The 25,909-nt window shown below is 45.2% G+C and overlaps 1 protein-coding gene across 1 annotated transcript in view; it reads right to left on the bottom strand.

Annotated features, from left to right (window-relative positions):
- The window catches only part of EMILIN2 (elastin microfibril interfacer 2), a 61,000-nt gene that overhangs the window by 21,399 nt on the left and 13,692 nt on the right, over window positions 1–25,909 (bottom strand). The window contains exons 3-4 of the mRNA XM_030925773.1: window positions 7,621–7,796; window positions 292–2,217 (exon numbers count right to left, since the gene is read on the bottom strand). Coding sequence (XP_030781633.1) covers window positions 292–2,217; window positions 7,621–7,796 — 2,102 coding nt within the window. The remainder of the gene's footprint in view (window positions 1–291; window positions 2,218–7,620; window positions 7,797–25,909) is intronic.

The following is a 25,909-nucleotide window of genomic DNA, read 5'->3' as shown; positions in this document are numbered from 1 at the left end:
ACTGGCCTGTCAAATTATTTTAGAAGTTCCTAAATATTAACATTGAGAATATATAATTTATCTCATTGCTACCCAGCACCAAATAATCCAGGCACCAATCTAGGAACCACATTTGGGTAGGACTGATGGCATTTAGTTCATTCCGTGAACTGTCCAAAATCTAGCATAATACTGTCACATTTTTACCTGATGAAGTTTCAACAAAATCAAAAATTAACAAAATATTATTTTAAAAATGTTGTTGCATGCTGCAAAGAAATACAAGAAATAGAATTGTAAGATTCAACTTACTTGCTGATGGTTGAAATTTGACCAGATCTTGCAAATCAGTAGAAATCTGGAAGACATGGCTGTAGAACTGCTGGACTGAATTCTTCAGGCCAGAAATGTCTCTGGAATGCGACCTGAGTGTTCCGTTCATCTGCCTAACGCAGTTCCACAGGCTGCTGACATGCTTGTTGAGCCCTTCCTTGATCCTCTGAAGATCTCCTGAGATAGAGTCCAGCTTGCTGCAAGTTTTTTCCATATGAGACACCCTGCCCTCCACCATGGAGACCTCCCTCTGGACCCCCTGCGTGCTTTCCTTACAAGCGTCCAGTTCCGAGAGGAGCTGGCTCTGCAACCTCTGCCACCTCTCCTCCAGCTGACTGCAGCAATGGGTCATGGGGTGCTGGGGGGACGGCAGGGTGTCCACTGTCCTTTCTTGCTCACCCACCTTAGTGAAGCCACCCACACCAGCATTTTCACCTGCTCTACAATTGCTCAATTCCTTCTGAAGATGAGCCACATTATTTTCTGTGTGGTTTAATTGAGAATAAAGAAAACTAAAATCCTGTTGAAATTTCTGGATGGTTCGTTCGGTTTCTCGAAACTTCCTGTGCATCGTGTCGTTGAGAGATTTCAAAAGGTGCAGGTTGTCGCGTACCGCGCGATCTTCCCTGTTTGGCAAGGCACCTTCCATCCCGTGAGGCTTTCCCTGGATGTTCTGCAGGCAAATGTCTTCAACAAATTGAACTTTGTCCTTCAGGTGGTTTAATTCCATCATGACCCGCTCATCTCCTGGCCCTGACACTCCTGGCGGGGCTGCTGCCCCTGGGGGACTGAGCTCTGCACCAGTGTTGTTGGCCATGTGTAGGAGAACAGCCCCCAGACGGTCTTCCAGAGACTGTATTTGCTGATCGACAAGCTGCTTCAAGTCACCCACCTCTCCATTAATGGTCCCCCGAAGGGTTTCCTCAATGTAAAAGCAATGTTCTTCAGCGTTCTTCTCTGTCACGTTGATCCTTGCATCAAGTTCGTTCCATTTTGCATCAAAATCCACATCTGGCTCTGGAACTATAAGGCGGTCAAACTCATTGTCCATTCTTCCATTCAGCATTCTGGTGGCTTCAGCAACTCTCTCAATTTTCTGGTCCAACGTCTTGATCTGTTGACCAATGTCACCATTCTTTTCACTGTCACAGCAGTTTGCCTGGGCTGAAGGCTTCTGTAGCCGGGCTCGGAGGTCATTTATTTCTTTTCTCAGGCTTGTTTCCTTCTCCCCTATGAGCTCTATCACTCCCAGGTAGCTGCTCCCATAGTCGTCACACTGCTGTTGGAGGCCAGTGAGCTTGTACTCACACGAGTTTTTCAGGTCAGCCAGCTTTCTGTCCATGCCCTCCATGAGCTCCTCTCTCAGGGCGTCGATCTTACTGTCCACATAGGCTTGGTAGAGCTCGTTGGTTGTCATGGTCACCGTTGGGCCCTGGGCTGCTTCCTGGAGCTGTCTGAGCTGCCCTTCGTAGCCCTTCACTTTTCCATCCAGCTCTTCCAGCTTGTCACTTTTGTTCTTTAGAGTATCTTTGACTTCAGCCAATTCAGACTTGATGTCCTTCACGCCAGATTCCTTAGTGTTGAAGACGCCAGGACTCCGGGCCGTTTCTGTGTCTCCACTAATGGTGGTGTCAGGCTTGGGGTGCTGGCTGCTGAGCCCTGGTGCCCGTGTTTTACTGGCATCATCCTGAGTGGCATGTTTGAGATTTTCACTCACTCCAGCAAGGGAAGACTGGAGGTCAAGAACCGTCCTTGTGAGTCGGAGAACCTTCTCCTCTAGCACCTGTATCTTCTTTTCCTGAAGTTCCTGGGGCCCCTCTTTTGGATCTACTCCCCGGCTTGGTTGTGCTGTACCAGTTGGGGACAAAGTCTTCTTGGGCTGTGAGACTTGGCTGGGTTCATTATCTGTTACAAAGATAAAGTTGGACATGAATGAACACTTTCTACCTTTAGCCAGATTCTGCCAAGACAGTAAACAGGGTACCTACAAAATACACGTACACCTTCACTTACAGGTCACTACACAATTGTAGGTAATTACTGTGGTACAGTAGAAAAGAGTAAGGGCTTTGGAGTCAAATAGACCTCTATTTGCATTCTGGCTCTGCTATTTACTGTTTGTCCTTGAGCAAGTTAACTAACTTCTGTGAACTATAATCTTCTCATCTATAAAGAAGGGGTACAATCCCTCCTACAGCTGTTAAAATAATATGTACATGGCACCAATTAGATAACCAATGGTCTCTCTCACCCTAAGGGGAAATATTCGTTATCTGCTTTATCATATGAATACTTCATTCCCATATTAGTGAACTGCAGCCACACCCCAAGAGTTGACTACATACAGTAAAACCACAAGAAGCCACTTTAGCAAGATCCACCCATTAGCTGTTGCATGGTGATATCATATGATATCATATCATCTGATGTTACCCTCAAAGCAGTGCCTGAATGTTTTCTCTTTTACTTTTATTAACATCTCTGTGCTTGAAGAGTCTCAGAGACATTGTTTAGCCCTGCTTGCAGTTTGGGAGACAAAAAACAATAGAGATAAAGCAACTATTCCATCAGTGTCTCCTAACAGCAGCACCATCTGACCATATATAGTAAGATTCACTAAGTCAAAGAATGCAAATATTGAAAGTTGGTCAGGGAGGTGGTGTGTGCCTGTACTCTCATTTACTAGGGAGGTGGGAGGATGGCGTGAGCCCAGGAGTTCAAGGGCATCCTGGGCAATATAGCAAGACCCTGAATCTAAAAAAAAAAAAAAAAAAAAAAAAAAAAAAAAAAAAAAAACAGAAGAATGCAAACACTGAATTTTGGGTAATCTTATTGTGAGAAAACACCAAGGAAACAATCCAAAAGAAAGAAAAAAATATTAATTTTTAATAATGATAAGGGGGGAATGATAGTGATGAGTCCTAAAACAAAGATAAATTAATAGACATAGAGATAAATAAAAAGGGGACTATCGAAACCTGCAGCAATAGGACAATAAGAAACAAACTATGCCCTGAGAACAGCAGGATACAAGAAATACTGCGCCCGCGCATGACGGCTCACACCTGTAGTCCCAGCACTTTGGGAGGCTGAGGCGGGTGGATTGCTTGAGGATAGGAGTTCAAGACCAGCCTGGCCAACATGTGAAACCCCATCTCTACTAAAAATACAAAAATCAGCCAGGTGTAGTGGCGGGTGCCTGTAATCCCAGCTACTAGAGGGGTTGGGGCAGAAAAATCGCTTGAACCCAGGAGGCGGAGGTTGCAGTGAGCCGAGATAGCACCACTGAACTCCCGCCTGGGCAACAGAGAGAGATCCTGTCTCAAAAAAAAAAAAAAAAAAAAAAAAAAAAGAAATACTGGCCGGGCACGGTGGCTCAAGCCTGTAATCCCAGCACTTTGGGAGGCCGAGACGGGCGGATCACGAGGTCAGGAGATCAAGACCATCCTGGCTAACACGGTGAAACCCCGTCTCTACTAAAAAATACAAAAAACTACCCAGGCGTGGTGGCGGGCACCTGTAGTCCCAGCTACTCGGGAGGCTGAGGCAGGAGAAGGGCGTAAACTCGGGAGGCGGAGCTTGCAGTGAGCTGAGATCCGGCCACTGCACTCCAGCCTGGGTGACAGAGCAAGACTCCGTCTCCAAAAAAAAAAAAAAAAAAAAAAAAAAAAAAAAAAAAAAGAAATACTGAAAGAGGTTAACACTGACAAACCTGGCAACTATAGTGAGACATATCATATAAAGTAGAAAAAGTCAAACACAACATAGGTTGCAATTAAATAAAATGCATTAACACAATACACTGGAAAACATTGGAAATTAATTTAGAATGCTATAGATATTTGAATTCAATGATCATTGTTTTTTCCTCCTCTGAACTTTTGCACAAGCTCATAATAGCAGCTTTTATTAAAATCAAGTTAGTAGTAAAACCAAATCTGAAATTCAGATATCCAAATTCCCAAGAATCTTTCTTTTTGCAGAGAACGAAAAAGAACACCTCGTTTTCCTTACTGAAATATTTATTCTCTCAAGATGCTAAAGAAAGAAACAGGTTATTGAATCATATGCAAGTGGAAATGCTATTCTGAGCAAAGGAAGCAAAACAAAGCGCAGTGAAGGGGGAAGGACTGAGGATGTAAGGAAACGCTTTGCTCATATGCCACTGGTGACTGTGCAAACTGCATTTTTTTCAAAGGATAATTTGGCAATATGTATCAAAATTACTCAGAATCTTTTGACCCTACAATTACACTTCAAGAAATTTATTCTAGTAAATAATCAGAAATGAGTACAAAAATTTAATAGGAAAAGATGCATATTCATACATTATCTATAATAGTGAAAAATTACAAACAACCTAAGTGACCAACAGTAGAGGATGGTGTTCAGTAACTCATTCTCTCAAGTCATTAAGTGGTATTGTAGAATATTTCATGACATGGAAGGTTGTCCATTATAGGTTATTCAGTAAAAAATAAGTTCCAGGTCAACTGCAGTGGTTCACGCCTGTAACCCCAGCATTTTGGGATGCTGAGGTGGGAGGATCACTTGAGTCCAGGAGTTCAAGGTTGTGAGCTATAATCATGCCACTATACTCCGGCCTGGGTTACAGATCAAGACCCTGTCTCTAAAAAAGAAAAAGTTGCAAAAATAGTATGTTTTTTTATAATGACAGTGAATTCAGGATATATTCGTCCATTCTGTGTTGAAATAAAGGAATATCTGAGACTGGGTAATTTGTGAAGAAAAGAGGTTTATTTGGCTCACAGTTTTGCAGGCTGTACAAGCAGCATCTGCTTCTGGTCAGGACCTCAGGAAGCTTTTACTCATGATGGAAGATGAAGAGGGGGCCAATGTGTCACATGGTAAGACAGGGAGCAAGAGGGAAGGGAGAAGGTGCCAGGCTCTTCCAACCAACTAGCTCTCATGTGTACTAACAGAGCAAGAACTCACTCATTACTGCAAGCAGGGCATCAAGCCATTCATGAAGGATCAACCTCCATGACCCAAACACCTCCCATGATGCCCCACCTTCCACAGTGAAGATCACATTGCAACATGAGATCTGGAGGGGATAAACTTTCAAACATATATATCACAGGATAAGCATTTCTTTTTACTCCTTCCTAAAATCCCACCAAAAGGACAAAAAAAGGAGGGGGGAGACAAAAAAAAAAAAAAAAAAAAAAAACTATTCAAGTCACACACAAAAAACTGGGAGTCAGAAGAGTTTTGGTCTTTTTTTTAACAGCAATATTGGAAGCTAGAGAAAAACTGAGCACTATTTTGAAAATTCTGAAGGAAATTGATTTCTGACCTAGATTTCTGAAGCTAGAATAAAAAATAGTTTTCATACTATAAAGTGGTAAAAAGTTTGCTTCCCATGTAATTGTCTCATGAAGCTACTAAAGGACATGCTCAAGCAAAGCAAGGGGATAAACCAAGAAAGAGGGAGCAGGCAACACAGGAAACAGGGAATTCAATAGGACAGGGGTAAGTTAAGATCCTCGGGTGATGACAGGGAAAGAGAACGTCCCGTCCAGGTAGGACAAGTGAGAAGGCTCAAAGGAGACTTCTTCAAGAAGATGAAACTGCTGTGTCTGAACATATGGAGGGGACATTTAGAGAACCAGAGAAGAGCTGGGTTGAAATAGCAATAAAAAGAAAACCAAGCAAAGGAAAAACATAAGACAATGATTAACTGTAAGGATTCAAACAGCTGTGTAGAAAGAAAACCTATTCACAGTACACCACATGGCTCAGCTGTAAACATTATCTACATAGTTATTACAATGTAAACATTGAATACTGAATAAATAAAGAATACGGTCTAACTGTATGGAAGGGATGGGGGGATAGGAGCCATGTGTTGAGGAGTGGATGAAAGGGAGTTAAATTCTCACCTTCCATAATGAGAAACCAATAGATGTGGAGGTAAATTCCAAAAGATTCATCTGAAGAGTTTAAAGTACTACCTCTGAGAAGGGAAAATGAGGGAAAAGGGTTTGGGGGTGATCATTGTTTTTCCTATTCGTCCTTATAAAGCTGTTCAGCTTAAACTACAATATGCTTAAACTTCTGTCAAAAACTAAAATGAAACAAAACAAAAATAAACAATTACAAGCCCCCAGCCCCCATATCATGTTCCCCCCATCCCAGTATCTGTCATGAATTATTGTCATTACTGTCTAATGTCTGCCTTCTATGAAGTCAGGGACTCTGTCTGCTTTTTTTCTCACCTATTCCAAGTACCCAGTATAGAGCTTGACAGATACAGTTCAATAAATATTTGTGAGATGAATGCATTTTTAACAAAATGAATGTACAGACATAGGAAAGAGAGTAAGGTTCTATAACAAAATGTCAACAGTAGTTCTCATTTAGTCATGAGATTATGTATCCTTAAATATTTTTCCTATATTTTATAAACATTCTTTAATTGACAATGCATTACTTTTGTAGTTAAAAAAGCATTTTAAAATCTATTTTTACAGACAACGTTGGGAAGCACTACAAGTTTCAAAATTGAGAACACCTCATGGCAAAATATCATTTAAGCTTCTAATTTCATAAGAAAACTATGCTGCATTTATTGTGACTGAACTTAAAAAGATGAAGTGATGGCCAGGCACAGTGGCTCACACCTGTAATCCCAGCACTTTGGGAGACCGAGGTGGGCAGATCACCTGAGGTCAGGAGTTTGAAACCAACCTGGCCAACATGGCGAAACACCGTCTCTACCAAAAGTACAAAAATTAGCCAGGTGTGGTGGCAGGTGCCTGTAATCCCAGCTACTTAGAGGCTGAGGCAGGAGAATTGCTTGAACCAGGTAGGCAGAGGTTGCAGTGAGCCGAGATTGTGCCACTGCACTCCAGCCTGGGTGACACAGCGAGACTCCATCTCAAAAAATAAAAATAAAAAATAAAAACAATTTTAACCCCCTTTAAATTCAGATGTATGGACCCAAGTAAAAACAAACAGTACATCATTACATCTGAATCTCTTTACAACTGTGCCTCCAGGTGACACAAATCTGAACCCACTGGCATTTCCTACCCTGATTTTTAAGGCACTGGCTTTCACAACAAGCTAGCCCTAGCAAAGCAATTTACTTGCAAGGAAGTTTGTCTTACAATTGCTACTGCTCCTACGAATAAATTTGTCACGTGTGGCTACCGCAGGCATCTATGTGTGTTATTTGTAAGCCATTCAAATTTCACCACTGTAAAGCACAAATCCCGTTGTTTGAAGGAGCACCGGAAATATTAAAGGTGGCCATACATAACAGCACAAATAAGAAGTTACCTGTGGCTTTCTTCAAGCTGTTTCGAGGCCGAGCGGGCGTGGGTTGGAGGGTCTTCACGGGCTCTTTGGGACCTTCTTGGCAATCTCCCCCTCTAAAGCCAGGACAGCACCTCCATTCCAACTGCGTCACTGTCTTATACCTAGTGACATACCTAGGTCTGAAGTTCACTCGATACCTGTGGACACAAGGGATGGCATCTCTTCTTTATCAGCTGCCATTACAAGCATCTTCCAGCGCTAGACCCAAATAAAGAGGACTCAGGGCACGCAGGACCCTGCCTGCTCTCCAGGTTGGCCCAGAGGGGCTGTCAGTCTCCTCAGTTCAGATCTGGCTGTGGGGGGTTCAGCCTAACTCAGATCAGCCTCAGGAAGGCAGGGGCTCCCCGATCCTTCACCTGCCCTGAGCACCCCTGTTTCCCAGCAAGGGGAAGACACAGCTTAGAAAATCACCAAGACTCCCATTTGAGAAGGATACTTTTCAGCCTCCAAACCAAGCTTCTGTTTCACCAATCATCTGTTCTACAATTCACAGTTTGTGGGGACTTGTTTCAGGTGTCACTAGCGATTGTTTTGTTTTGTGTTTTAAAGAAATATTCCTGGCCAGGCACGGTGGCTCACGCCTGTAATCCCAGCACTTTGGGAGGCCGAGGCGGGCGGATCACTTGAGGCCAGGAGTTCGAGACCAGCCTGGCCAACATGGTAAAACCCTGTCTCTACAAAAAATACAAAAATTAGCCAGGCGTGGTGGCATGTGCCTGTAGTCCCAGCTACGGCTGAGGCATGAGAATTGTTTGAATCCAGAAGGCGGAGGTTGTGGTGAGCCAAGATCATTCCACTGCACTCCAGCCTGGACGACAGAGCGAGACTGTCTCATAAAAAAGAAAAAGAAAGAAACATCCCTGGCACGCTGCTCTCCATCAAGTCTGTGTGTTTACTGCTGCACCTCCCTTCCCCGACACTAGCAAAGGTGGCCACCAGCTTTTGGAGATAGCAGCTCACGCTATTTGTGTTCACTTTTTTTACAGAGATGCCCTGGTTCATACTGTCAGTGACAGAAATCAGGAAGCAGAATTGGAAGCTCTCAAAAAGCCCTAATGACAGTGCACATTCCCTCATGCCCTGAGCAACACAGAGAGCTTTGCAGCGAGCTGGAAAGCCCTCCAGACTCAGGGCTGGGCCTGGGCCCACAACACACTTCGACAGCCCCGCAGCCCTGGGCTCACCAGGGATGGAGGCAGGAGTTCAGCCCCCACAGGGACCCCTGTTCACAGCACAGGCAAAAACCACAGCCACACAGGATGGGGCCTCCCTACTTCAGCCCAATTGCGATTTCCTGCCTTGGAAATCATCTCTCTTGAAACTCTTCAGCTCCTCTTCATTCCTTACACCAGCACCAGCAGCTGGCCTTCTTCTTGAGCCAATTCCCAGAAAGCAACAAGCTGAGTGTCACTTTTCCACATGGGTTGCTGAGAGCTGCCCATGGGGGAGGCGGGACAAAAGCAGCAGGGGGGTTACCCAGCAAATCTATTCCCTCCCAAGCACCAGCCCTGTGGCAGGTGGACTTCAAAGTTACCTCCCTAAGGAAAGCACAAATCATGTGCTGGACCTTTGACACGTGATGGACCTTTGACATCCTCCCCCAGGGCCACACCCTGACAATTACACCCTGGGTATAGGATCCACCCCACTGGGACTGGCCAGGCACCCTGCAGAATCCCAAGAGGGCCCTGCTGACAGCCAGGACCCGCCAAGCCCGTTAGACTTCCTAGCACCTTCCACTGTCCCTGTTTCCTTTGGCTTTTCTTGTGTTTTTTGTTTTGTAGAGATAGGTATCACTTGGTCGCCCAGGCTGGAGTGCAGTGGTACGATCATGGTTCACTGCAACCTCAAACTCCTGGGCTCAAGCAATCCTCCCACCTCGGCCTCCCAAAATGCTGAGATTACAGCCACCATGCCTGGGTAATTTTATTTATTTATTTATTATGTATTTGAGATTGAGTTTCACTCTTGTTGCCCAGGCTGGAGTGCAATGGTGCGATCTCAGCTCACTGCAACCTCTGACTCCCGGGTTCAAGCGATTCTCCTGACTCAGCCTCCCAAGTAGTGGGGATTACAGGCACCTGCCACCACGCCCGGCTATTTTTTATATTTTTAGTAGAGACAGGTTTCACCATGTTGGGTGGACTGGTCTTGAACTCCTGACCTAAGGTGATCCACCCACCTTGGCCCCTCAAAATGCTGGGATTACAGGTGTGAGCCACCGTGCCTGGCCAATTTTTTATTTTATTAAGAGTTAGGGTCTCATTATGTTGCCCAGGCTGGTCTCAAGCCCATGGCCTCAAGTGATTCCCCAACCTCAGCCTCCAAGTGCTGGGATCACAGGCACGAGCCACCATGCCTGGTCTGTTTGCCTTGGTCTTTTGGGGAATGGTTCTTAGCTTGAGCCATCAGAATCACTCCGGAAACTGTGAAAAAATACCCATGCCTGGGTCTCACCCTCAGAGGTTCTGATTTAAGGGGTCTGGGGTGGTGGCCAGGCATGCAGATGTTAGAAAGTTCCAGCTAGCCTTTTCCAAGAAAACTAAAGAGGAAGCCCGATAGCAAAATGAAAAAACAAGGGCTGCTCCAGGGGTTGGGGGGATGAGGAGGGGAAAGACCTTCCTTCCAGGCTCTTCCTTCTCTCATTCTTGTCCGCCTCCACCAAGGCCCTACTATACATTTTCCCCTTTTCACAAGTGAGAAAACAGAGGCTCATGGGGTTAAGTGACTTGTCCAAGTTCAAACAGCCTGGAAGGGGCAGGGCCGCTGAACTCAAGCGTCCTCCCTGCACCCCACACAAACAGCCCTTCTCTCTGGTGGTGCCTTACGTTTGAGGAAGCAGCCCTACCTGGAGATGTTCCAGAAGGCCCTAAGGGCTGGGTAAGAAGGTAGGCAATCCCCACTTCGGCCAACCCATTCCTGAGCATCCCACCCATGGCCAGGTACACGCCAGCCCTCCGTCTCCACCACCACCTAGCAAGAGTCCTCTGTGTGGTCCTCGAAAATGGAAAAAGGGAAGAAAGCATCATTGCACTGGATTGTTTTGCGTTCTCCAGTAGAGCATAATGCCGGAAGAATGTGTAATCTCAGAAAAACGTGGTTCCTCTGAGCATTCAGACTGAATATGAAATGTGTTTGCTCTTGGGTTTTGTTCATCTGCCAGGAATGACGGCCCAGGCCTGCATGAAACCCTCTCAGAGGAGGCCGAGCCAGGCCAGGCAGAGCACACTCCTGTGCCCACTGAAGAGGAACGGCCCCCACTCCAGCCCAGCAGGGGGCTGTGACCTCCGTCATGCCCCAGAGCGGAAGAAAGGCCTTGCTGTGCCAACACACTTTGTTCTTTTCTTTCAAGGCAATTTTATTCTGGGGCCAGCTCCCCAGCTCCTAATGCTGGAAAGTTCCCTGGAGCCTCCGCCCCTCCCACTCTCCACATGTTCCCCACTCCTGTTCGGAGTCTAATCTGCCTGCTGTTGAGTTTCTGGCCAAGGGAGTTCAGGTTGAGGCGCTCCTGACAAGTTTTTAAGTCTAGCGTGGGGAAGAGGCCTTCCTGGCTGGCACCAACAGCTGGAACCCGTCAGCAGCCACCTCCTGCGGTGGGAAAGCTCCCTAGGGATGTCGCACGGTGATGACAAGGCTGGATCTCAGAGGTGGCCTTGGACCTGCTAGTCAGCCCTCAGGCTCAGTTGGGAGGGAGCTCAGGGGGAGGGGGAGATGAAAGGGTTGGCCAATCCCAAATCCCTACTGGGATTTTCCCAGCAGAAAGGGGTTCCCACTAAGGCAGTAGCCAGCTAGAAGGTTCCCCAGAGGATGGGGAGCAACCAAGGAGGATTCTGGGTCACGCTCTTCATCACCTAAGGCACTGCAGGAAAATAGCCAGTAAGCTTAGAAAATGTCAAGGAATTTTCAGGAAAATTGTGCCTTAATTGGTGGAGGGTGCTCATACCTTTCTCAAAGTCCCCAAGTCGTTGTCAAGTGCAGCCAGAGTGGAGAAGCCCAATCCAGGCTCCATTTCCTCCCTCCAGGGAATCGGCCACCCTCGTATTAGGCCTGGGAGCCAGAGGACCAGGCAGAGGACATGAAGCAGAGGCAGGCAGCCCAAGCATCCCCAGGGGCCCCTGGGCTGCGAGCACACGGGAGACGCTCACTGCATCCAGAATCAGTCAACTAACTGCAGCGTGGGGGTGGCCAAGCCGAGGCACCCGCAGCCAGAGGAACAGTTAAGGTGGCGGGGCTGGGCGGCGCTGGAGGGGCGGACTAGGCTGCAGCCCTGGCTCCCTTCCCAGCCTCGGCTGTGACTGTGATAGTTCCCCAGCCCTCTGGAGAGCCCCGTCCACAGCTGCCTTGGGTATGGGCGGGGGCGGTCCTTGGAGCTGTAACCCTGGGCCTGTTGCCCTGCCGCCTCACCCCTGTGAACTCTCCCCCATTCCAGCCAAGTCTCCTTTCCCCCGCCTCTTCCTCTAAAACCCTTTTTGGAGGTGAAACAAGAGTTTCCCATTTTTATGGGTTCAGCCAACATGTCAAGACACTGGACTGGCCCAGGAGATTCTAATGAGAAGGAAGGTATCAAAAAAAAAAGGCCTGGAAAAGTTGTGTCAGTGTCCAGGGACCATTTGACTGGAAGTGTCCCTGTTAAAATGTGTTAAAATGACAGTACCTTCACTTGACATCACCCCCACAGACTCCTTCTACTGACTCAAGTTGAGACCTCCTTCCTAACACACCTCAGTTCACACTTGTGTTTGCTCACTCCGTGTTTGTCTTCCCTGCCAGACTGTAAGCCCATGAGGATAGAATTCCTGTTGGTTTTGTTCACTATAACATCCCATTTAAAAAAATTAATATACCAGGCTAGGCACAGTGGCTCATACCTGTATTCCTAGCACTCTGGGAGGCCAAGGAGTGAGGATCACCAAGCTCAGGAGTTCAAGACCAGCCTGGGCAACACAGCAAAACCTCGTCTCTACTAAAAATCTTTAAAAGTTAGCTATGCATGGTGATGCACACCTCTTATCCCAGCTACTTCGGAGGCTGAGGCAGGAGGATCATGTGAGCCCTTGAAGTTGAGACTGCCGTGAGCCATGATCACACCCATTGCACTCCAGCCTGGGTGACAGAGACCCTACCTCAAAAAATCAATCTATCAAATTAATACACTTAATTTTCTTTTTTGGGGGGCGGGGGGTAGACAGAGTCTCCCTCTGTCGCCCAGGCTGGAGTGCAGTGGTGCAGTCTCGGCTTACTGCAACCTCTGCCTCCTGGGCTCAAGTGATTCTCCTGCCTCAGCCTCTTGCGTAGCTGAGATTACAGGCGCCCACAACCACGCCAAGCTATTTTTTTTTTTTTATTTTTAGTAGAGATGGGGTTTCACCATGTTGGCCAGGCTGGTCTCGAATACCTGACTACAGGTGACGTGCCTGCCTTAGCCTCCCAAAGTGTTGGGATTACAGGCATGAGCCACCGTGCCCAGCTAAACTTTTAAGAGCAGTTTTAGATTCACCGACAAATTGAGAAGGTACATAGATTTCTCACATACTTCCCTCCATCACGTACAGCCTCCCTATCAACATCCCCCTCAGAGTGGTGCATTTGTTACAACGGACGAACCCAACCTCCAGTGACACACCATCAACACCCTGAGTCCATAGCTCACCTCAGGGTTCACGCATGGTGCTGTCCATTCTACAGCTCTGGACAAGTATATAATGACATGGATCCACCATTAGAGTATCGTACAGGGCATTTCACTGCCCTGAAAATCCTCTGTGCCCCACCTATTCATCCCTCAGCTTTTTACTATCTCCACAGCTTTGCTATTTCCAGAATGTCATATAGTTGGAATCATACCGTATGTAGCCTTTTCTTCTTTGTTTGTTCTACAGGGTCTTGCTGTCTTGCCCAGGCTGGCGTGCAGTGGTGCAATCACAGCTTACTGCAGCCTTGACCTCCCATGCTCAAGCAATCCTCCAGCCTCAGCCTTCTGAAGAGCTGGGACAAGAGGCACGTACCATCATGCCTGGCTAATTTTTGTTTCTAATTTTTTGTAAAGACAGGGTCTCACCCTGTTGCCCAGGCTGGTCTCAAACTCCTGAGATCCAGTAATCCTCCCACCTCAGTCTCCTAAAGCGTTGGGATTACAGGTGTGAGCCACTGCATCTGGCTATCTGTAGCCTTTTCTGATCAGCTTCTTTCACTTACTAACATGTATTTAAATTTCCTCCTTGTCTTTCCATGGCTTCATGATTCATTTCTTTTTAGTGCTGTATAACATTCCATCATCCTTTCTTAAAAACATCCCCGTTTTTAGGCCAGCCATGGTGGCTCACACCTGTAATCCCAGCAGGTTGTGAAGCTGAGGCCAGCGGATCACTTGAGGTCACGAGTTTGAGGCCAGCCTGGTCAACATGGTGAAACACCTTCTCTACTAAAAATACAAAAAAAAAAAAAAAAAAAAAATTAGCCGTGTGTGGTTGTGTGCACCTGTAGTCGCAGCTACTTAGGAGGCTGTGGCATGAGAATCGCTTGAAACTGGGAGGTGGAGGTTGCAGTGAGCCAAGGTGGCACCACAGCAGCCCAGCCTGGGCAACAGAGTGAAACTGTGGCAAACAACAACAAAACATTAAATCAATAATTCATCAAACAATTAATGACCAGTCATCTTGTGCTAGTAGGTTTTAGGGAGTCCAGTGTCCATACTGTAAACCCCAGTGTCATCCTCAGGTCTAATCAAAGCAGATGTGAATTCCCGAGTCTTTCCAGAACCAAGTCAAGCTCCAGGATCCTTAGGCTGTAATGATCTGGATGAGAATCACACCAGAGCTGACCTAGGGCTGTGCTGTCCAATAAGGTAGCCATTGGCTGTACGTGGCTCTTAACATTTAAACCAATTAAGATTGAACATTTCATTCCTCAATTACACTAGGCGTATTTCACAGACTTAACAGCACAAGTGGCAGTGGTTGTGCCTGCAGTGTTGGGCAGCGTGAACATCTCCATCATCGCACAACATTCTACCTGACAGGGCTGGGCCGGGGATTCATGAGACTGTTGAGTAATCAGCAGCAGGCACACATCTGTTCACATCTCAATCCCTAACCCCCCATCAACCTGTCTTCTCTCTCCCCCTACATCCATTCCAGACCTACGAATGGAATCTTCCCTGAAAATACCCGCATGTCCCGGAGGGAATCCTCCCAGGGGACCCTCTCTCCAGCTGCTCCACAAGGCAAGACTCCTTGCTGTCCTTGTGTTTATGGCACTGACCTGGGTTTTATTTTGACACAGGCTACTAAAACTGCACAGAACCAAAACCTGGTGCCCCCCGGGGACCCTCGCTGAACGGGATTTCTCCTGAGAGGGAGAGCTGACTTTCTACTAAATCCCTCTCGTTCTAGTCATTGACTGCCCCCAGAGGCCTGGAGCCAGCTCTTCTTGCTCCATTTGTGTGTTGGGGAACACAGTATTGACTGGAACAGAGCCAAGGGGATGGAGGAAGAAACCAGAAAGGAGGTGTTTCCGCAGGGATGGTAGGAAGTACCCTAGCCAGGCCAGGAGGAAGAACTGCCTCCCCCAAAGAAGGAAAATGAGCATTTCCAGGAGACTCCGATTCTCATGCAGGGCAGACTGGGTTGGGTTACCCAGAATCCTCTACTGCACTGTTTCCACAGAGCAGTAGTTCATTCCAGCCACCGTAATTCATTCTTTTCAAATTTGTAAAATACATATTACATGAAATTTAGAATCTTTTTCTTTTCTTTTCTTGAGACAGAGTCTCACTCTGTCACCCAAGCTGGAGTGCAGTGGCGTGACCTTGGCTCACTGCAACCTGCACCTCCTGGGTTCAAGTGATTCTCCTGCCTCAGTCTCGCAAGTAGCTAAAATTACAGGCACCTGCCACCAAGCCTGGCTAATTTTCTTATTTTCAGTAGAGACAGGGTCTCACCATGTTGGCCAAGCTGGTCTCGAACTCCTGACCTCATGTGGTCTGCCAGCCTCTGCCTCCCAAAGTGCTGGGATTACAGGCGTGAGCCACCGCACCCGGCCACCTGAAATTTAGCATCTTAACCACTTTTAAGCATACAATTCTGCGGTGTTAAGCACACTCACGTTGTTATGCAATCATCACCACTAGCCATCTCCAGAACTGTTTCACCTTCCCAAAGTGAAACTCTGTCCCCATTAAACACCAACTCCCCATTCCCCTCTGTCCCCAGTTCCTGGAAACTACCACTGGACGTTGTCTATGAATTTGATGACTCTTATACCTCATTTAAGTGCAATTATAGAGTATTTGTCTCTTTGCAACTGGCTTATTTCACTCAGCATCATGTCCTTAAGGCTCGTCCAGGTCATAGTGCATCAGAATTTCCTTCCTTTTTACACAGCAATTCACTTTTACAAAGTTGACTTCAGTGTTCTAATTTAAAAATTCACAAAACAGTGGACTGATTTTCTTTCTTTTCTTTTTTTGAGATGGAGCATGGGTCTGTTACCCAGGCAGGAGTGCAGAGGTGCGATCTTAGCTCACTGCTACCTCCACCTCCTGAGTTCAAGTGATTCTCCTGCCTCAGCCTCCTGAGTAGCTGGGACTACAGGCACATGCCACCATGCCTGGCTAATTTTTTGTATTTTTAGTAGAGATGGGGTTTTGGCATGTTGGTTAGGCGGGTCTCAAACTACTGACCTCAAGTGATCTGCCCACCTCAGCCTCCCAAAGTGCTGGGATAACAGGCATGAGCCACAGCACCCAGCCAGTAGACTGATTTTCTAGGAACTACTTATGACAAATGTTTTGTTTGTAAAACAAACAAACAAACAAAAACAAACAAACAAAAAAAAAAAACTGTCAATCAACGAATAAAAAAATAAGCTTTTTTCTTAGACGATGTAGTATGAGAAAAAAAAAAGAGGGCTTTTTATATTTATTGACACTGCTAAACGTGTTGGGCAGTAGAGGTTATAAAGTTTGAAATAGGAAGTAATTTCAAAACTAGGTTGAAGGAAAAGTAGTTCTGTCCAGTGGAAGCAACACTTCCCATCTGAATCTACTTTGTCCTCCTGACAGTCAAAAATCGGCCATTTGGAACCATGTGCATCTGAATCTACTTTGTCCTCCTGACAGTCAAAAATCGGCCATTTGGAACCATGTGCATCTGAATCTACTTTGTCCTCCTGACAGTCAAAAATCGGCCATTTGGAACCATGTGCATCTGAATCTACTTTGTCCTCCTGACAGTCAAAAATCGGCCATTTGGAACCATGTGCATCTGAATCTACTTTGTCCTCCTGACAGTCAAAAATCGGCCATTTGGAACCATGTGCATCTGAATCTACTTTGTCCTCCTGACAGTCAAAAATCGGCCATTTGGAACCATGTGCATCTGAATCTACTTTGTCCTCCTGACAGTCAAAAATCGGCCATTTGGAACCATGTGCATCTGAATCTACTTTGTCCTACTGACAGTCAAAAATTGGCCATTTGAAACCATGTGCATCTATAAAGCCAATCTCTGCATATTAGGAGGTGCACTCTGACCCCTGAGATCCCTTCCAATGCAAACATTCCACAGTCTGAAAAAGTCTCCCACTCCAGATAAAGTCAAGGAACCAAAGGACCTTCTTGCAGCTTAAAGTACATCAAATGCCAAAATCAGAATTTTCATCTTATCTCTGCTACATTACATATTTTAATCAGATCTCTACATGGAGAAATTAATAACATGAAAGCAAAGAAATGTGAAAATATTTCACTTGGCCTTTTAGGAAAATTCATCTAAATTCTAAAAGCCAGAATGCTTGGGCAAATATATTTCTGAAACACAAAATGTACCCAAGGAATCTAAAAGATTGAAGAGCCCTGATAAAAATCAGATTATAATGTAGCTTTGTACATATTTTTAAAATCACAGATCTAAGACCAATGCAGTGTGTTCGAAATGAAAATATTCTACAGGAAACTGTTTCCCAGTACAAAGGATATATCTGCTGGAGAAACCACAATTGCAAGCTGCTTATTTTTCCATTTCCTCTTGAATTAATTTCCTTATCACAGAGAGTGGCAAGCTAGATTTTAAAATCTAAAATCCTGGCCAGGCACAGTGGCTCACGCCTGTAATCCCAGACTTTGGGGGGCCGAGGCGGACCAATCACGAGGTCAAGAGATGGAGACCATCCTGGCTAACACCGTGAAACCCCGTCTCTACTAAAAATACAAAAACTTAGCCAGGTGTGGTGGTGGGCGCCTGCAGGAGTTCTCTATGAATTTGATGACTCTTACACGTCATTTAAGTGCGATTATAGAGTATTTGTCTCTTTGCAACTGGCTTATTTCACTCAGCATAATGTCCTTAAGGCTCGTCCAGGTCGTAGTGTGTCAGAATTTCCTTCCTTTTTACACAGCAATTCACTCAGGAGGCTGAGGCAGGAGAATCACTTGAACCTGAGAGGCGGAGCTTGCAGCCAGCCAAGATTGTGCCACTGCACTCCAGCCTTGGTGACAGAGCAAGACTCCGTCTCAAAAAAAAATCTAAAATCCTTTTCACTTCTCAGTATTTTTGCCCTGATCATATAGCATAAGGAACAGGAGTTTTCCCCACAATTTATCACCCCCCATACCCCAAAAGACGGAGCAATTCTATAGTCCAAAAGAAAGGTGATGAAAGAAAACCACAGCGGCTCTGCTGCGAGGCCTGGTCCCAACTTGGCTGCAGCAGACAGTGAAGTTGTTATTCTTAGATTCACTAGGAGAGCAGGACCTTCCTTCTGAGTAAACTCACATGGCTAAAAATGACATCATCTCCAAGTGCAGGCTGCACCCAGCCCCATGAAATACAGCTCATCGCATGCCTGCCACCGTGGGAGATGCAGCACAAAACTCAAGGCACTGCCCTGAGCGTGGGGAGGCAGGGTGTGAGCGTGGGGCATCCCACGAGCCTTAGCTAACTGACATGGCTGAACCATCCAGGACTTGGTGGAGGCCCAAATCCTCCTCAAGAATTATTTTGGGGAGGGCCATCGCTGCTGCAGGCTCTTTCAGCCAAATACATTCTATACTATCCCATTCTGAAACTGACATCATGTTTCCTCATTCCTGGAGGCAGAATCACAGAACACTGGTCTCACGATCCCTCCCTCATCAACTCCCCGAGTGTTCCCACGGCACAGCCATGAGAACATCTGCTGGCCTGAGCCATTAACGTGGTGCTCACCACGAAGCGACCCTCCCTCCGTGGACTTGGGATCCAACCCTTTTTCTATTTGGAGCTGCTGAGCAACTCTATTTTGATTATTTCTTTTCTTTTTTAATGGCCCAAGTTCTCCTACAAAAGTCACAAGTATGACTTTCTTTCTCCTGCTTATCCCTTGACCTGGCCTTTCCCTGGTTTGCAGCTCTTCAAGGACTCCCTCTTCAAGGACTTTGGTCACCCCGTGCTTTTCTCTTCCCAGGTGGCACATCCTCCAGCTGAATCAAGTGATTCAGCTTCAGAATCACTTGAACCCAGGAGGTGGAGAGAACTGCCCATCCACTGTTCTCAGTGTTGTTTTTAGATCCTGTACACCAAGAGAAGTGGCCGTGGCATCCCTTTTGGAATCAATTTCAGACCTTTGGGTGAAGGCCACAGATGCTGACAAGCTCTTAAACAGGCCACACCTGTAACCTGCTGCCAGTCACTCAGAAGCATCGAAAATCTGGAGACATTAAGAGTTTCTTTGCAGATATAAACATAGTTTCTTCCTTTCAGCAAATTTATTCTCATTTTAAAAATATCTAGATTTGAAAACACAGGGACACTTACATTTCTGTTCTAATTTATGACCATATATGGAAGGAAAAGGACCCAAACATTATAACCTGGTTTCAAATTTCTTCCGTAATCCAGGTTAACACGGTATTACTATGTTTTCAAAATTCACAGTTCACATAGTGAGGTGCAGATGTTTTCATTCACCTGCACTCTGTTCAGGAGTGGCATGGCGTTTCTGGAGGAAAGTGCCAGAGCCCAACCCACCTCCAGGCTGGAGGGATAGACAGTACCAAGGAGGGGAGGGGGCTGCTTAGTGAGATAAAGAGAAGAACTGATGCAGTTATTTTCCCCATTCTGTATGTCACCATGTCTTCAGCAAATGATGGTAGACACACACACACACACACACACACAATCTCTTCAACAACAAAAAGTAATCAACTACAGCTGGGTGCAGTGGTGCACACCTGGAGTCCTAGCCACTCAGGAGGCTAACGAGGGATTGCTTAAGCCCAGGAGTTTGAGACCAGCATGGGCAACATAGCGAGACCCTGTCTCTTAAAAAGAAAAAAAAAAAAGGAATCAACTACTAATATATACTATTATACAACCTGAATGTATTTATTTGCTCTTAAATGTGAAGAGCGATGGAGGAGGTGGCCATGGGGGGAGTAAGAAGGAAAGAGGAGCTTTTCTCCAGGACGAATCAGGGTGGCCAACAGACTTTTAAGGTTGGGGACAACTATGATGTCCTTTAAGTCATTTGCGTTGTGACAGTCATCAGTAAAGTCCCCACGACTTTTGCAGGCTTGTGCGACTGTACTTCTATTAGAGAACTTGAGGGTATAAGGTTTCACATCAAGGCCAACCCAGAGCGGTTCAGACAGCTAGCACAGAACTCGGGAAGCTGCAGGACACTAAGCCTTGGGAATCGTCCCTGTCTACAGGGAAGATTTGGGGCTGCCCCAATTCCTGTACTTCCAGAGGAATGAGACACATATGTAGACTTTTGAGGTGAAGAGGAGCCCAACTGACATCTGTTCACAATTGTTTTCATTTTTTAAGTTTTTATTTATTTATTCAGAGACAGAGTCTCACTCTGTCGCCCAGGCTGGAGTGCAGTGACGCGATCTCAGCTCACTGCAAGCTCCGCCTCCTGGGTTCACGCCATTCTGCCTCAGCCTCCTCAGTAGCTGAGACTACAGGCGCTCGCTACCACGCCCAGCTAATTTTTTGTATTTTTAGTAGAGACGGGGTTTCGCTGTGTTAGCCAGGATGATCTCGATCTCCTGACCTCGTGATCCGCCTGCCTCGGCCTCCCAAAGTGCTGGGATTACAGGCATGAGCTACTGCGCCCAGCTATTTATTTTGTTGAGATGGAGTCTCTCTGTCACCCAGGCTGGAGTGCAGTGTTACAATCTTGGCTCACTGTAATCTCTGCCTCCTGGATTCAAGTGATTCTCCTGCCTCAGCCTCCTGAGTAGCCGGGATTACAGGCATGCACCACCATGTCTGGGTAATTTTTGTATTTTGAATAGAAACGGGTTTTTGCCATGTTGGCCAGGCTGGTCTCGAACTCCTGACCTCAGGTGATCCGCCTGCCTCGGCCTCCCAAGGCGCTAGCATTATAGGCATGAGCCACCATGCCCTGCCCCGGCCTGTAAGTTTTAAATATAGGTGGCTTGCTTCCCATTTCTTTAAAATTAAGTTTTTGTTGTTTTTTTTTTTTAAATCGCATAATCTGCATTATTTTGTTGTTTTATTTAAATACAACACTTAAGATCTGTGGGTTAAGCAGTGTTTCTTGCCCTCTTAATAATAAACATGGGCATAAGCTGGCCCACGACCCCAAAAGACTTCACTTTGCCTCAATCAATTTTTACAAATAAAATGTAAAACCAGGCATGGGATTCTCAAAGAAGCCACACAGTTAATATGAAAAACAATTCCCTATGTGTTTAGTATTCACCTTTTTCAAAGAACAGTTACATCTTTGGTCACTGTATCCTCTCGGTAACGCCAAACCCTTCTCTATAGTGGCATGACATTAACCCTCACAATTTGAAAGCCGTGTCATAGATCAGAGACAGTCACTTACAGCTTGGCAAAAAGCATGTAAGGTCACACCGAGATTGCCAAGTAAATAATCTACATTACAATTTATATCATTACTTTGGTTGATTTAATTAGAATCTACCATATCACATCACTTTAGCTGCAAGCTACTGCTTTTTCATGGAGTATTAAAAACCATTTTCAGTCCAGGCACGGTGACTCATGGCTGTAATCCCAGCACTATGCGAGGCCGAGGCAGGAGGATCGCTTGAGCATAAGGGTTCGAGGCCAGCCTGGGCAACATGGTGAGACCCCATATGAATTTTTTATGTTAAAAAAAAATTCAAAGACTATATATCTCATAATTTCTATTTTAAAAATACAAGCCATGGACAGTTGTTCAAATTTATAGTCTCCATGACTGAAAATTGAAAACCCAACCCAGATCACATGATTCTTAGTAGAAGAAAAGACAAGCTAAAAGCACTTGCTTTTTCATCCATTCATTAAGCAACAGCAGCATCCTTTGGATGCCTACCAGGTGGTACCCGGGCACCACAGCCTTTCTTGAGCCATCAGTATTCAATATGAAGCAATTATACTAATATGGAAACTGTATGAACAATCAACATATCTCTATCATCCATAACAACTGAGGTGCACTAGTCCCAGCTTGGCCAAAGATCAGTTACATCAGACAAGCCCCAACCCTGCTCTAATCCTCAGTTACCTCAAATATCAACTAAGATTTATAATATTTGCTCCTCTTTTGCCCTCCAGACATTAAAATAAAAAAGGAAAAAGCTTTGAAACAATAAAGCTTTACAGAAATGAAAATTATATACAGTGTATTTATTTACCATAAGGCAAACATTTGCAATAAAAACTTGGATTCCCTCCATAATGGACTCCACTGCCCACATGAACGGTTATAATTTCTGACCATCAGGTGATGAATAATGAGGTCCTGATTGTCTCTCAGATAAAAGCAATCCTGCCATAACCTCCAAATGACAGGCCATGAACTAATTCAACTTTCTTTGCAACACGTGGTTCTTTCTAGCAATACCCTCAACAGAGGAGCACACCGATCCCTGCTCAGTGCCAAATCTCCACGTCCTCAGAACCTGTGGGGCAGGAGGAGCGGCAGTCCCTGGCCCAGTGCTCACTCCCTCCACTGCCAGCTGGGCATCCCCCTCAGTTCTGGCACGGACTGCCAGTCTGAGTGAGTCCTTCCTGTGCCCCTCACCCCACCCAGTCCGCCAACCCAAATACATTTTGCACACACAGCTGGTTAGCATTTGAAAGCACAGCTCTGATGATGTCCCTGCCTGGTGTGGTGCCTCACGCCTATAATCACAACACTTAGGGAGGCGGAGGCAGGAGGATCACTTGAGCCCAGGAGTTCGAGGCCAGCCTGGGCAACACAGCAAGACCCCATTCTCCATAAAAAGGGGGGAAAAAACCAAATTTGATGATGTCCCTAATGAAAGCATTTGTGACCCTCCTTTGCATGGATAATAAAGCCCACACTCCCAACCACAGTGTCACGGACTGAACTGTGTGCTCCCCCGGAAAGATATGTTGAAGTCCCAACCCCCAGTACTGGAAAATGTGACTTTTTTTGGAGATACAGTCTTTACAGAGGTGATCAAGTTAAAACAAGGTCATTAGAGTGGGTACTAATCCAATAGGCCTGGTGTTGTTAGAAAACGGGGAAAATTTAGTTAACAGGGTAGCTAAAGAAAAAAAAGGGGGTAGAGGAATTTGGAGACAGAGACAGGCACAGAGGAAAGATGATGTGAAGAGACACAGGGAGAAGACGGACGTCTATGAGCCAGAGAGAGGCCTGGAACAGATTCTTCCTTCGAAGCTCTCAGGAGAGCCAACCCTGCCCATGTCTTGATCTGTGACCCCCTGTGGACACCCACCTCCAGGTCCCTGCTTGTGCGTCTTGGCTTACGCTGACCTTGGCCTTCTCTCACATCTGCATATATTCAACTAGAAGCTTCCTTCAAAGTCCTAAGACGTCACCACTTGCAAACAAGTTCTCGGATTCCTCCTGGCTGGAAATAACTTTCTTCCACCTCTGAACACCCCCAGCACTTTGTGTTTCTCTTACTGCAATTCTCATTCCTACCTTTGATGTTGGAATTATTTATGTTTATGTTTCAGTTCACTTGCTAGATGCGAACTTCCGGAAGCCAACAGAAAGATCCTTACCGTATCCCTGTAGAAACTAGTTCTGGGCCACATGTAGGCCTTGCACAAAAATATTTGTTTAATGAAACAGTCTTCAAATAATAAGTCTTCCAAGCCTATTGAACTTTCTGCCAATTCAAAATGGCTTATGCTAATTATGAATCCTTAATCCAACATTTTCCAGGGCGATAAATGTGAAATGTTTTTTACTTCATCATGTTTTTATTTTTATTTACTTATTTGAGACAGGGTCTGTCACGTAGGCTGGAGTGCAGTGGCATGATCATAGCTCACTGTAGCCTCAACCTCCCCAGCCCAAGCGAACCTCCCACCTCAGCCTCCTGAGTAGCTAGGACCACAGGCGTGCACTACCATCCACCATGCAGTCTCTATTTTTGGTAGAGGCTGGGTTTTGCTGTGTTGCCCAGGCTGGTCTCTAACACCTGAGCCCAAGTGATCCGCCTGCCTCAGCCTCCCAAAGTGTCATATTACAGGTGTGAGCCACCACATCTGGTCCATTATTATTTTATCTAGTGTTCTATATCTGTAACGTATTTCCCATCTCAGTTGTTCTTCAGAAACTCCGAGAGGTATCCTTAGTATACTATAAGTTATTTTGCCCACTCTGTATTTCACCATATGTCTTCAGCTACTATATACAAATGATGGTACACACACACAGGAATCTATCCAACAACAAAAAGTAATCAACTACAGCCAGGTGCAGTGGCACACACCTGGAGTCCTAGCCACTCAGGAGGCTGAGGTGGGAGGATCGCTTGAGCCCAGGAGTTCAAAACAAGTCTGGGCAATATAGTGAGATCCCATCTCAAAAAAAAAAAAAAGTCAATTACTGATACATACTACAACATGAATGAATCTCAAAATCTTTCTGTTCAATGAAAGAAGCCAGCCAAAAGAGAGTACAATCTGTATGACTATTTACATAAAACTTTAAAATATGCAAACTTATCCCTAGTGAGGGAAAGCGGATCAGCAGTTCCCAGGGAGGGGGTGCATGGGGAGAAACTGGAGGGAGGGATTAGCAAGGGATATGTTGACTGTGATGTTGGTTTCGCGGGTATATATGTCAAAATATTAAATTGTACAACTTCAAATATGTGGCATACTCATGTAAATTATATTTCAATTAAGCTTTTTTAAACTATGTAATTTCTGCATTAAGATATTTTTAAATCTCTTCAAATCTGTGAAAGCAAAGTACCAGAGTCTTTTCTTGACTATGCAATAATGTATTTCAATTACATAGAAACTAAAATCAGCATCATTAAGTCTTTGTCAAAGTTTCAGAATGAAGGTTTAACTAGAGTTGTTTTTTAAAAAATGTATCAGATTACTCTTCATACACATAACCAATTGTTCCTGCCTATTGAGAACTCAGGTCTAATATTTACTTTTGTTCTTTTAAAGGTATTGGATCAATGATTAAGGAAGAAAGCCAAACAGGATTAAAAAAAAAAAAAAAAACTCCCTTCAAACTGACATTGTGTAAAATAACACAAAACATGACAGATGTATATTAGCATTTTGAAAATATAACAAGAAAAAAGTCCAGGACCAGATGGATTCACAGCTAAATTCTACCAGACATTGAAAGAATTGGTACCAATCCTACTGACACTATTCCACAAGACAGAGAAAGAGAATCCTCCCTAAATCATTCTACAAAGCCAGTATCATCCTAACACCAAAACCAGGAAAGGACATAACAAAAAAAGAAAACTACAGAACAATACCCCTGATGCAAAAAATCCTCAACAAAATACTAGCTAACCAAACCAACAGCGTATCAAAAAGATAATCCACCATATCAAGTGGGTTTCATACCAGGGATGCAGGGATGGTTTAACATATGTAAGTCAATAAATGTGATACACCACATAAACGAATTAAAAACAAAATCACATGATCATCTCAATAGATGCAGAAAAAACATTTAACAAAATCCAGCATGGCTTTATGATTAAAATCCTCAGTGAAATTGGCATACAAGAGATATACTTCAATGTAATAAAAGCCATCTATGACAAACCTACAGCCAACATAATACTGAACAGGGAAGTGGAAAGCATTCCCTCTGAGAACTGGAATAAGACAAGGATGGCCACTCTCACCATTTCTCTATTCAACATAGTACTGGAAGTCCCAGCCAGAGCAATCAGACTAGAGAAAGAAATAAAGGGCATCCAAATCAGTAAAGAGGAAGTCAAACTGTCATTGTTTGCTGATGA

The sequence above is a fragment of the Rhinopithecus roxellana genome, chromosome 21, assembly GCF_007565055.1.
Source record: "Rhinopithecus roxellana isolate Shanxi Qingling chromosome 21, ASM756505v1, whole genome shotgun sequence".
Classification (NCBI taxonomy): domain Eukaryota; kingdom Metazoa; phylum Chordata; class Mammalia; order Primates; family Cercopithecidae; genus Rhinopithecus; species Rhinopithecus roxellana.
Note: the sequence above shows the minus strand (reverse complement) of the source record. Positions and strands in the feature narration are given on the sequence as shown.